Source organism: Eptesicus fuscus, chromosome 22 (assembly GCF_027574615.1).
Source record: "Eptesicus fuscus isolate TK198812 chromosome 22, DD_ASM_mEF_20220401, whole genome shotgun sequence".
NCBI classification, from domain to species: domain Eukaryota; kingdom Metazoa; phylum Chordata; class Mammalia; order Chiroptera; family Vespertilionidae; genus Eptesicus; species Eptesicus fuscus.
In genome coordinates this window covers 5,835,505-5,848,736 of record NC_072494.1, presented here as the reverse complement: position 1 = coordinate 5,848,736, position 13,232 = coordinate 5,835,505, and the positions used below count along the sequence as shown (strand labels likewise).

At 45.8% G+C, this 13,232-nt stretch overlaps 1 protein-coding gene across 4 annotated transcripts in view; it reads left to right on the top strand.

Moving 5' to 3' along the window:
* The window catches only part of SORT1 (sortilin 1), a 62,470-nt gene that overhangs the window by 44,561 nt on the left and 4,677 nt on the right, over positions 1-13,232 (top strand). For all 4 annotated transcript variants that reach the window (XM_054712295.1, XM_054712294.1, XM_054712296.1 and 1 more), the window contains exons 10-19: positions 240-395; positions 2,445-2,551; positions 5,006-5,108; positions 5,442-5,610; positions 6,162-6,352; positions 7,126-7,315; positions 10,301-10,417; positions 10,967-11,075; positions 12,559-12,665; positions 12,938-13,061. In XM_054712295.1, the coding sequence (XP_054568270.1) occupies positions 240-395; positions 2,445-2,551; positions 5,006-5,108; positions 5,442-5,610; positions 6,162-6,352; positions 7,126-7,315; positions 10,301-10,417; positions 10,967-11,075; positions 12,559-12,665; positions 12,938-13,061 (1,373 nt within the window). The remainder of the gene's footprint in view (positions 1-239; positions 396-2,444; positions 2,552-5,005; positions 5,109-5,441; positions 5,611-6,161; positions 6,353-7,125; positions 7,316-10,300; positions 10,418-10,966; positions 11,076-12,558; positions 12,666-12,937; positions 13,062-13,232) is intronic.

The following is a 13,232-nucleotide window of genomic DNA, read 5'->3' as shown; positions in this document are numbered from 1 at the left end:
GTAACAGGGATACTAGAATTAAAGATGGGCACGAGTATCAAATATCTTGAGTATAAAAATAAAATAAAATAAAAAAGATCTTGAGTATCAAACCTTGATTGAATCTCTGGTCTGTGTCTACATCATGAAGAGAAATGGTTGGCTAATGTGCAATGATTCAGTCATGTGTATGGTTAGACTTTCGTTGCCTCTCTGTTCCCTCCCAAGACATAGTGTTTTTGTTTGTTTGCCTATTTCAGATACTGGGTTTGGCACAATCTTTACCTCTGACGATCGAGGCATTGTCTATTCCAAATCCTTGGACCGACATCTCTACACCACCACAGGTGGCGAGACGGACTTCACCAACGTGACTTCCCTCCGTGGGGTCTACATAACAAGTGTGCTCTCTGAAGGTGAGTCTTGCTTAGCACAGCTGTCCTTCAGCTGAACACGGTGAGAGTTGAGGCCTTTGGGGAGACTGATGGCCCTGCCCCCCAGTAAGATTGCTCACCTTAGCCAGCAGCCTACCTGTGTAAATTCTGGCTGTACTTTAAGTGAGTTATGGTAAATAGAACTAAGAAAGAGAGAGGGCACAGCAGTAGCCAGCCACGCTTCTTGCGTTCTGCTCAGTGCTTTGCAGTGCTCACCTTTATTAAAGCTTACTTACGCAAACACACACATTACTCTAGCCTAGAGCACAGAGATTGACCACCCCAGGAGTCTCTGAAGGTTTTGTTTATTTACATATTTATTCTTTTATAGGAGGTGGGCTGTTTGTTTCTGTAAAGACTTTGCAATGGTCCACAAGGCCAAGTGATGTTGGTCCCGTTTCCTTCCTGACCTCCCCTTTCCCTCTACCCTAGTCACTCCAGCTCTGAGTTCTCTGCCAGTCTCCTTAAATCCACCAGGTTCACACGCTTGTGGTTTGGAGATGTGCACGGACTGTTCTCTGTTTTCCAGATGTCTGCAGGGCTGACACCTTCTTCCTTCCCATCTCTGCTCACATTTACTTCTGAATGAGACCTGCCATTGACTATCCTATTTGAAATTTCAGTCTGCCCTCCCCCACTCACACACACACTGTCAGTCCCCCTCTAGGTTTTTCCATTTTCTAACATACTATGTAATTTACCTGTTTGCCACGTCTAGTATTTGTCTCAGCCTACTAAAATGTAGTTTCACAAAGATGTGGTGTTTTGTTGTGTGTGATTTTTTGTTTTTTTTGTTTTGTTTTTTCAGTTTTGTTTGACATAGTGGGCACACAAAAATATTTATTGAGCCCTGGCTGGTGTGGCTCAGTTGGTTGGAGTGTCCTCCCATGCACCAAAAGGTTACAGATTCCATTCCCAGTCAGGGCACATACCTAGATTGTGGGTTCACTCCCTGTTGGGGGCATATACCCTGGGTTGTAAGTTTGACCCCCTGGTCAGGGCACATACGGGAGGCCACCAATCAATGTTTCCCTCTCACATCAATGCTTCTCTATCTTCCTCCCTCTCCTTTCTCCTCTCTCTAAAAAAATCAATAAAAACATATCCTCAGATGAGGATTAAAATATTTACATATAGTAAATAAATGAATTTGCCTTGATTTGCTTGTTTATTTGATTTTACTTGGAATACTCAAAGCATATTATCTCTGAATTTAAACCTGAAACAGTTTATATCATTGAAAATAGAGAACGGGGAAGAGACATGGAGAGAAAAAAAAAAAAGAAAAGATGTACGAGGGATAGAATAGGGGTATTGGAGAAGCAAAAATTAATAACTATTAATTCACACTTTTGCACATAACATTCAAATCTTGAGATTCCCTAAAACAAGCCCAGTACATTGGCCTTGTCTGTAAAGTTAAGACCAGGATGCCTTCCCGTTGTAGAGTTTACTTCCAAGGCAAGCAAACAAGGAAGGAGCATGGACACCAGCCTGTTTGTGTTGGTAAGGAGATAAAAGAAATCCTTTTTCGGGTGTCAGTCTAGATGATTTCTGGTATCTGCTGGGTCCTGTTCAGGTGAGAAGCCGTCTTCAGATACCATGTGTAGAGTGCTGCTCAGTTACTCACCAACACTGAGTCGTTTTTTGTTGTTTTTTTAAAAATATATTTTATTGATTTTTTACAAAGAGGAAGGGAGAGGGATAGAGAGTTAGAAACATCAGTGAGAGAGAAACATTGATCAGCTGCCTCCTGCACACCCCCTACTGGGGATGTGCCCGCAACCAAGGTACATGCCCTTGACCGGAATCGAATCTGGGACCCTTCAGTCTGCAGACTGACGCTCTATTCACTGAGCCAAACCAGTCAGGGCAACACTGAGTTGTTTTGCTGGGTGTTATAAGCTTATGGGACTCCAGGGTTATAATGGAGCTATATGGTCTTAGTTAGGAGAGAGTTCTGCAATGAGAAACAGAACTTATTAGGGTTCTTCCGGTTATAGTGCTTAATATCATTCTCTTCCCATTCAGATAATTCCATCCAGACTATGATCACTTTTGACCAAGGAGGAAGATGGAAGCACCTGAGGAAGCCTGAGAACAGTGAATGTGATGCTACAGCAAAAAATAAGAATGAGGTTTGTTTACTCCAATTGTCATATGTATTTGGAGCAGAGCAGCCACTCTGTTCTGCTCTTACTGTACAGGCCTTGGAATAGTGAAGTTTAGTACTTGATTAAGGTTACAGGTAAAGGTGGAAAGCTTGAAAAGGGGAGTAATGTAGTTCACTTAGAACGTAGGAACTAGGAACTGTGCAGAAAGGCCAAGATACTATGGTTTGTCTTTTAAAGAAAAACAAAACCGGGCTAACAATTTATGTTTTGCAAAACTGCTGCATGGAAACAGAATGGACATACGGGTTGGGGATTAGTTAGGAGTCAGCAGCAGCTATGAGACATTAGGAATTCTGCAAAAGCCATAGGCCAGCCATTCATGAGCGAGGCAAAGCCATGCTGGCCAGAAACAAGAGAAGAGAACTTGGCCTTGTCTTCCCCTCTGCCTTGGGTGCCACATAGCTAGCTGGTGGGTGCTTATGGAGACCCGAAGGAGAGAGCAAGAACTAGAAACAAAGGCGTTGCTTGGGACATCCCAGATTCCGAGTGACAGGTCTTAACAGGCAAGAGAAAGAGAAAAGAGAAACAAGCTTTGTGCCTGGCTCTTTCAGAATTTGAGAGGTGCTTAGGGGAGCACTAAGAGAGTTTTCTTTAACAAATGACAGTTTGGGTAGTTCTAAGCTCTCCTCAACACCTGTGGCTAACGTGCACTCTACTCTTCTAGGCTGGGTTTTCTGTTTTGTTCTCAGAGCCTCACAGTGTGAGATTAAGTGTACCTTCCCCACCCACAATGCTCTCTCTCCCTTCCACTCAGCAGTACTGTGGAGTCTTCCCCTTCTGCTCCCTTTCCCCATCCCCCTGTCTGCCCCAGGAGGGCGGGCCTCCAGTGGCCTCTGCTTGCCTGGCTCTCCTCCCGCTCCCATGCCCCTCCCTCCTCAACGCTTCCTGGCTCCCCTCTGCCTGTGAATAAAGGCTTCCACCTGGTGACTGAAGGGCCTCTCCTCCCCTGGCAGACTGTCTTCTGCCTTTTCAGTGTCACTTCCCATTTCATCACTGACACACCCCTTGTTTTCATCCTCTGCTGCTCCGTCAACCCCCACTTCCCATTTCATCACTGCCCCTGCCCCTGCCCCTGCCCCTGTGGCCTTGCCCTCGTTGTTCCTGGGAAAGCTGGCCTGTCTCCCCCACCCAGATTCATTAGAACTTGTGGAAATCATAACCACCCTCACTGCCCATCTTCAGTTAGAATCAACCATTCCTCTTGGTTTATTAATAGTTTGCCTGAACCTTTTTTTTTTTTTGTAGTAAAATATAAATGACATAAAATTAGCATTTAACCAATTTGAACCTCTTTAAAGCAATAACTTTATACCTCAATTAGTTTAGAGAAATATTTCTTTTTTTAAAATATATATTTTTACTGATTTCAGAGAGGAAGGGAGAGGGAGAGAGAGAGAGAAACATCAATATGAGAGAGAATCATTGATTGGCTGCCTCCTGCACGCCCCCTACTGGGGATCGAGCACACAACCCAGGCATGTGCCCTTGACTGGAATCGGACCTGGGACCCTTCAGTCCACAGGCCAACGCTCTATCCACTGAGCCAAACCAGCTAGGGCGAGAAATATTTCTTAAAGACAAGGCTGGATCCTGGCGAGGTGGCTCAGTTGGTTGGAGCATCATCCTGTACACCAAAAGGTTGTGGGTTCAATTCCTGGTCCAGTCAGGTCACATACCTAGGTTGTGGGTTATATCCCTGGTTGGGGTATGTATGGGAGGCAACTGATTGATGTTTCTCTCTCTCTCTCTCTCTTTCTCCCTCTCTGCCCCTCCTCCTCTAAACATATCCTTGGATGAGGATTAACAACACACACACACACACACACACACACAAACAGAACTGGGTCTTATTTCTAATCACCACCACATCTTGTACAGTATCTGAAATACGTCAGGCATTCATCAGGTTTATTTGTGTGGAATGGAGAGTTATTGTTTCAATTTTGCAAGATGAAAAAGTTCCAGAGGCTGAAAACGGTTTTGCTCAGTGGATAGAGCGTCGGCCTGCGGACTCAAGGGTCCCAGGTTCGATTCCGGTCAAGGGCACATGCCTGGGTTGCAGGCACATCCCCAGTAGGGGGTGTGCAAGAGGCAGCTGATAGATGTTTCTCTCTCATCGATGTTTCTAACTCTCTATCCCTCTCTCTTCCTCTCTGTGTAAAAAATCAATAAAATATATTTAAAAAAAAAAAGTTCCAGAGAAGGATGGTGGTGCACAATAGTGTGAATGTACTTAACACTATTGAACTGCACACTTAAAGATGGTTAAAATGGTAATTGTTATGGTATGTGTATTTTACCATAATTTTTTAAAAAGAGTATCCCACTGAGGTCTGGGTTAGAAGTTATTAGAAGGCTAATAGATGAGTAAAAAATTCTGCCTTTGGTTTTAATCTAAGCTTTGGTTTCTTTTCACAGTGCAGCCTTCATATTCATGCTTCCTACAGCATCTCCCAAAAACTCAACGTTCCAATGGCCCCCCTCTCAGAGCCAAATGCCGTGGGCATAGTCATCGCACATGGTAAGGAGCCTCCCCTCCCCTCCTCGGGAAGAAGTGGCTGAGCACACTGACACTCAGACTTCATTCCCCTCTAAGAAAACCACTGAACATGGCTTTTACCATCTTCTGTAGGATTTCTTGCATGATAATGGTACTTAGGGTTATTTCATAGACTCCCATCAGAGAGAGTAACATGACTTGTCCCCTTTCCCACATTTCAGTGGCCTTTTTTCTATCACAAGAGGCACGATGGGAAGAAATCAGAATAAATTTACTCAAAATTAGCCTCTTGGCAGTAAGTCCTGTCCGTTTTGTTGCCGCTCTGTGCTGAGGAGACGATGGATTGTGTTGCAGGTAGCGTGGGAGATGCCATCTCAGTCATGATCCCGGACGTGTACATCTCAGATGATGGGGGTTACTCTTGGGCGAAGATGCTGGAAGGACCACACTATTACACCATCCTGGATTCTGGAGGCATCATCGTGGCCATTGAGCACAGCAACCGTCCTATCAATGTGATTAAGTATGCATGAGCTCAGCTCCACCCACACTTTCTGCATAAAGGGCAACTGTGGGAAGTGTTCCAGTTCACTGGGGGGAAGTTGCAGGCCCTCATTTAAATCTGTGCCATCTGCAGAACTGTAGGGAAGGTTCTTAAAGGGATTGCATTTAGAGCAACTCAGATTAAATGGCTTGCTTTTTCCTCTGACTTCCTCAAGTTAACACTTTTTTGTCACTTTAAAAATATTCTTCTTTCCACAAGATTATTATGGAAGTGTCTGAGCATTCTGGATGGGGAATGACTCCTTAAGTAAAAGCTCATAATCATTTATGTTTGTTGATTTGGAAGCCCATCCTTACATGGGTCATTACTTTCTCTTTCCTTGGAAAGAAATTTTGTAAAGGCATTTTCTTCCGTACGCTCTGAATGAATCCCTTTTCTGACCTTGTTAACTAAGCCATCACCTAAACATGAGGGTTCTTCTCTGATTTGGACCTAACAGCAAAGTGGTTTCCTGATAGTCCCATAAATGTTGATCCTCTGTTGTGATCTTTCTCTGATTGGGGTTTCAGGTTCTCCACAGACGAAGGTCAGTGCTGGCAAACCTATACGTTCACCAGGGAGCCCATCTACTTTACCGGCCTGGCTTCGGAACCTGGAGCAAGGTCCATGAATATCAGCATCTGGGGCTTCACTGAGTCCTTCCTGACACGCCAGTGGGTCTCCTACACCATTGATTTTAAAGATATCCTTGAAAGGAACTGTGAGTGTCTTCTTTGACCCTTTCTACCAAAAACTTGTAAGCCCATTTTTCTAAATAGCCGATTCAGTTTAATTTCTTTTCACTGGAAGAAGAAAATGCATAAAGTTTAACGTCATGAAAAGATTTGTTAAGCACCTGCTCTTTAACAGGCTCTGTGCTGGTCTTCATATCCCGAAAGATAAAAACCTGATCCATAGGTTTTTAGACCTTAGCCTTTGAGTCCTTTTTCCAAGAGTGGATGATATAACAGGTTAACTGTCATCCACAGTCTTCATTTGACATCCAGTTGACTAGAGTTAAAAGTCTAGAGACAGAATGTTTTCCCTTCTGTTTGAAGCAAACGAACCCATAGTGAAATTGAACCCATGCTTTTGGCTCATTGGCATCTTGTCCTAAAGGAAAGCATCTGGTTGCTGACCTCTGACAGCGCCTGCTGACCGAGGGCATCAGTGACAAGACATCTAGCCAGCAGCCTCTCAGTTTGGAAGGAACCCTAGAGATCCTCATCCAGCTTCCCACTTCGAAACAAATAAGGGTTTTCCTAATACTCAAATGAGTGGTGAGATGCAAATAATCCTCCTTTGGTATGAGGAAATGCCCATTGCTAGTAGGCTTCAACTAATGTAATGTTGGTTCACAGTTCCAAAATGAAGCAGTGGGTTCAGTGAGACATCCCCACTCTTCCTCTCCTTGTTCTTCCTGTCGCCCGGCAGCTGCCTCATTAGGTGAGCTCTGGGCCAGGCAGTTTCCCGAACAACCTGTCTTTCCTTTAGGTGAAGAGAGGGACTATACGATATGGCTGGCTCACTCCACAGACCCTGGAGATTATGGAGATGGCTGCATTTTAGGCTATAAAGAACAGTTCCTGCGGCTACGCAAGTCATCCGTCTGTCAGAATGGCCGGGACTATGCAGTGACCAAGCAGCCGTCCGTCTGTCTCTGCTCCCTGGAGGACTTCCTCTGGTACGGGCATCCCTCAGCCCCTTTCCCGGGCTGGAGGACGTGGAACACAGTTGTCTTATAGGACTGAACAATATTTCAATCCTTTTCTTTCCCTCCTTCCCCAAGAGCAGAGAACTGCTGCTGCTTATTAAGGAAATTGAGGCACAGAGAAAGGGAACCAAAGTCATGAATAATTGGACAGATGATATTATCATATCGGACAGTTAATTATTGGGCAGAGCCAGAAGCAACCCCCAGAAATCCTGACTTGGCAATGGTAGTAAGGAGGGAGGTATATAAGGAGGAAGAGATTAGAAAATAGAGAAGGCGATGAGATAAAAACACCAGGAAAGTGGCACAGGAGCTACGAGGACATTGGACTTTAGCAGAGAGCCCGACGGCCTGAGTTCAGCAGGTGGCACTTAGTTTTGGGTCATCCGCAGGACTGAAGGCAGAAAGAGTGCTCTGTCCTGAGACACCAGGTGACAGCAGTGTACTTAGGTCCCTGTGTCCCATCAAGGTTTAGAAGCCATCAAGGTGAACTCCCAGACTCAGGACCATCCAGGCTTAAGGATCAGTGATGTGGTTGGCATGGGGTTAGTTGATGATACAAGGGTGAGGGAGTCGTTAGGTAGTCTAAGCAAGATAACTTAGGGCAAATAAGAGGGACTGATTCACATCACAGGTGTAGTAATCTTATGGAACTTGTCATAGTCTCTCAAACCACAGGTGACAGAATACAGGACCAAGCAAACCCAAGTCTGGCCCTGTGGGGGTCCTCCTGTGTGGCTGGCTCATATCTGTCTGCGGAATGGCCAGAGGTCCTCCTCTCCCTGTTTCCACAGGGGAAGAGTCACTCAGATCACTTGTTTTGTTACAGTAGGGCTAGAGATACTGTGAAACTCGAAGGGCTGTCCCCAACCCTGACTGCACCTGGGCTGGCTCTTCATTACTGAGCTGGTTTCTGACATGCTGTGCTTCTCCAGAGCTCCAAGCCATTGGACACGCTGCTCCACAGCCTGCAGTCTCCCACGTCCCTGCCTGACCCCATGCCTGGTGGATTCCTTTAGTGCTTAGTTCAGATAGCTCCTCTTTAAATCTTCCAGTTTTCCCTCATCTAGGCTCCCACAGAACCCGTCACAGCTCTTACTGTGTTTTAGTCATTGTGTACAGGTTTGCCTCCACCACTAAAGTCTAGGCTCCTGGAGGGCATATCATTTTGATCATCGTGTAGCTGTAATGACAGCAGCTGCATTTGAGCACTGACTGTCCCGGCACTGTCCTGAGCAGTTTACACTTAACCTCAGCAGCCTGTGCGAGGGCACTGTTGTCCTTTCCCTTTCACAGAGGGAAGAAGTAACAAAGTACAGAGAGATTAGGACTAACTTGCCCACAGCCGCTCATCCAGGCAGTGGCAGAGCTGGGACATGAACCTGCAGTGGAGACCCGGAGCCCACGCTGTGCCACACGTGCTTGGGAAATGTGCCCCTGTGAGTGGGAAGGGTACTCTCCCTGAAATCTTGAATACCTAGAAGTTTCCCCAGAAGTTTCCCCTGCTCTTGGAGGAGTGGTGTCCTCTACATCTTTTGTTCTCCCTGCCCTCTCCCCGAAATATTTGTCAGAAAAATCTTGAAGTACAAGCAGCAGTTTTATATTCCCCAAATATTCACTAAATACTTGCTGTGCAAGGGCAGTGCAAAGTGGAAACAGAAGGTTTGTTGCGGACTCTCTGGGCAAGATACACATAATCATGTTGTGAAACAGAAGGTGGCAAATGCCCCAGGGATTTATGGCGAGAAGACACTATTCCAGCTAGCGCTGAAGGAGTGGGTCAGAGGCTTTGCTGAGGAGGTGGCATTTGAGCTGAGCCCTGACAAGCGGTAGGATTTGACCCTGTGCATCTGGGAAGAAGCAGGTCATTAAAGCCAGTGGACGGGTGAGTGGTCAGGAAGGGTGTGCTGGAAGATAGGTCGTGAGGGGAAGCCACAGTAGTGATGATAAAAAATACTAGGGTCCATGGACAAACCTGAGGAAATGATAGGCAAGGCTGGTGTGAAGGAGAAAACAGAGAAAGGGGTGTATTTGGAACATTATTTGAGGTTCTTCTGGCAGATGATTTAATTGGTGAATGTCCAGCAGGTATTTGGAACTGGAGGATTAGAGCTCCAGAGAGGTAAAACCTGGAAGCTTTTGTTGCAACAAATAGTTAACTTACAAAGGGAGAGCAGATACAAAATAAGAGAGTGAGTTATAGAACCCTGTAAGACACCTGCATTTACGGGTTAGGAAGAGAGAAGCCACCAGATGAGTGGGATTGATGGTCCCTCCCACACTGTCAGTGAAGCTAGGCCCCAGGGCAGTGGGAAAGATGGGCCAAGGATGCTCATGCAGGGGTCAGCTCGGAGAGGAGGCAGTGTTATTTATTTGGGGAAAACAGGAAGGAGAGCAGATGGGGGGGTGCTATGGAGAGTTGGCCTAGAATGGAGAGCAGGACAGGGCATTCACGTTGGCGGTAAGGACCATCTAAGAAGCTAAGAGGGTCGGAAGTGGAGAAGGCAGAAAAGGTTTGCAAATATCGCATAGTATACCTCCAAATCACATAATAAGGAGTTATTTTGAGGTAAATAAAAGAATTGCTAAGTTTAGATCTGTGGCTGTTGCCACTATTTCTCTGTCTTAGTTGCATGAGTCCCCACCCCATGCAGGCGGCAGGCATTCCCTTCCCAGAGCCTGAGCGATCTGTGCAGGCTCCCAGCCTCAGTGCTCCCAGCTGCTAGTCCTAAGTCCACCAGGCCCGATCCATAGCTGTTTTCCCCAGTTAAGCCCTCTCCATGTCTGTTTTCCTAAATGGACCTCCTTTATAGATGCCACAGGCCTTCCTGAGCTACTTTCTGGCAACCCAAAACTGGAATATTAACCATCCACTGCCCCACAAAAACCTTCATTGCTAGTCAGTTACTGTCTTTCAGCAAATTTAAAAGATACTTTATTTGTGGACTCTTGCAGTGATTTTGGCTACTTCCGTCCAGAAAATGACTCCAAGTGTGTGGAACAGCCAGAGCTGAAGGGCCACGACCTAGAGCTTTGTCTGTATGGCAGAGAGGAGCAACTGACCACAAACGGGTGAGATGGCATTCTCCTTTGTGACAAATGAGTACCCCTGTTCAGAGCAAAAAGCTGCTTTTCTCCTCACAGAGATATGTGCAGGGCTTTAGGTGCTCTAGGAAACACTGTCTAATAGAACTTCCTGTGATGATGGAAATGTTCTGTAATCTCCTGTGTCCGGTAGAGCAGCCACCAGCCCTGTGTGGCTGTTGGCACTAGTGTGACTGGGGAATTGAATTAATGTCTATTCATTTAAATTTAAATTTAAATAGCCAGCATATTAGACAGAGCCTCATTGCCTCCCTCCCCCTCCCATTTCCGAACTGGGTGTTAACGTGCTCTCCTGGATCACAGTTCTTTGGCACAGTCTCTTAAGGCAGAAAGGCAGGCATGTCCCTGCAGCCAGACCTGAAAATACACAAAATATCCCCAAAACATCCCTGTGGATCTCCCCCCAGGCCTGAAAGATGGTGTAAGATGAGCTTTTCAGATCTTGTTTTCAGGAAATAGGCAAGAATTCAGTAATGCATCCTTGTATTCTGTTAACAAATTTTCTCTGCCTTTCAGATACAGGAAAATTCCAGGAGACAAATGCCAGGGCGGAGTGAATCCAATTCGAGAAGTGAAAGACTTGAAAAAGAAATGCACAAGCAACTTTTTGAGTCCAGAAAAGCAGGTATGTCCAAGTAGACGTGGATTAGGTACAAGTGGGGTTTCATGATCTGTCAGGCTTCCCAATAAGCTCATGTACTGAAAACTTTTTTGTTGGGGAAAAAATAGTATTTCATAAAGTGGTTCCAAGTCTTAGAAGCATAGAGTTGAGGACATTCTGAGGCTCAGGGTCATTTGGGAAAAAGACTCAAGAAGTTTGGCTGTAAAGTGCTGGACGTGTGTGAAAGAAGAGCACTGGACCATAGGTAGGGTGGATCTCTGAGCCAAGTCATGCCAGGTGTGTTCACAATGAAAAACTGAACAATGGTAATAATGGGCTGGTTTTGATATAGAAGCAAATTACAGGGCTGACTACAGATCTGTAGTACTGAACTATCTGCTGGAATTCGGGGGGGGAGGGTAAAGAAGAAACCCCAGCCCTAGCTGGTTTGGCTCAGTGGATAGAGCATTGGCCTACGGACTGAAAGGTCCCAGGTTCGATTCCGATCAAGGGCATGTACCTTGGTTGCCGGCACATCCCCAGTGGGGGGTGTGCAGGGAGGCAGCTGATGAATGCTTCTCTCTCATCGATGTTTCTAGCTCTCTATCCCTCTCCCTTCCTCTATGTAAAAAATCAATAAAATATTTTAAAAAAAAAGAAAAAAGAAACCCCAATGAAGAAGCATTACACCAGCAGTGTGACTTGGGGCAGGACCCTCCTCTCTAACTTCTGAGGGATGAGGGCCTGGCAAGGGTCAGGGTGAAGAAGGCGGTGGAAGAAGACTGCGTGGGTGTGTGTACTTGTCAGGGAGCAGGGTCCTCCTCTGCGCCCCACCCTGCACTCCTGGTCGCTGTCCTCAGGGTGTTTGTGTGTGTGATTGCACAGGACTCCCGCCCACAGGGACACAACTTGTCCCAGAATCCAGCTCAGCCTCCTCTTAGATACAATGAAAACACACACTCCCTATTTCCCCACCCAGAAGCAAGCAGGTCACACTCAATGATATGAAAAGGCTTGTTTGTAAAAAACATACCAAAAATTGAATTAAAAAGATAAACCTTGGTGTCATGTGATACAGTATTTGCACAACTTCTTTCCAGCTGATGGCCCTGTTCTAGACTTGTTTAGCCCACTGTTATTGTCATCTCCCTTTCTGGCTCCACCCTTAAAAGCTCTAAGACTTATAAACAGTGACAGTAGGAAACAGTCACATTACCACTTGATCTAGGAAGTTGCCAAGGCTTCCAGTGTGACTCTGACATTGACACCGAGATTGCACCATTCTGACAGCTCCCAGGTAGCTGAAGTTCTGGTGACCCTCTGCCAGGTGTGGTTGTCCTGGGTCATCCTCCTGAGATGGTTCACGTGGGGCTGAAAGAGCATCATCATGCAAGTGCCTAACGACTGCAGGCCACTCAGAGAAATGAGGGGGATCAGCAGCATCTTTGAATTCAGTCCTAGAATATGCATGCCTGAAATTTTTTTGTTTGTGTTTTCATTTATCAAGAATACCAAGTCAAATTCTGTTCCAATTATCCTGGCCACTGTGGGATTGATGCTCGTCACAGTTGTAGCAGGAGTGCTCATTGTGAAGAAATACGTCTGCGGGGGAAGGTAAGGAACATGGAAGTCAATCAAAGGTACTGCAGTCAAACCAGAAAGTCAGCCAAGGGCACATGGTTGAGTCTGCCCTTAGCAAAAGAAGTGACATTACTGCAACGTCACGCCCAAGCCTTCTCAGATCTTATATTTTCCGTAAGCCAACTGTGGCTCTGCTTCCTGTATGCGTGACTTACTCTCTGAGTGTATAAAACTCGGAAAAGCTGGTGCTGTAATAAACACACCCTGCTCAGCACATTGGGATTCATGGAGGGTTCTATTCGCAGGTTCCTGGTACATCGGTACTCGGTGCTGCGGCAGCATGCAGAGGCTAACGGTGTGGATGGTGTGGATGCTTTGGACACAGCCTCCCACACCAATAAAAGTGGCTATCATGATGACTCAGATGAGGTGAGACTATTTCTTCTTGAGGGTGATCCAGAAGTTCAAAAAAAAGAGTGATTCTTTTCCTGTGCATGATCAAGATGTGATTGAGGCAAATGAGGGTATAAGCTAGAAGCAGAAACTTAATGACTAAGACTCGGTCAGCCAGAAACAAGGTAATTGCTTTCAAAATAGGAA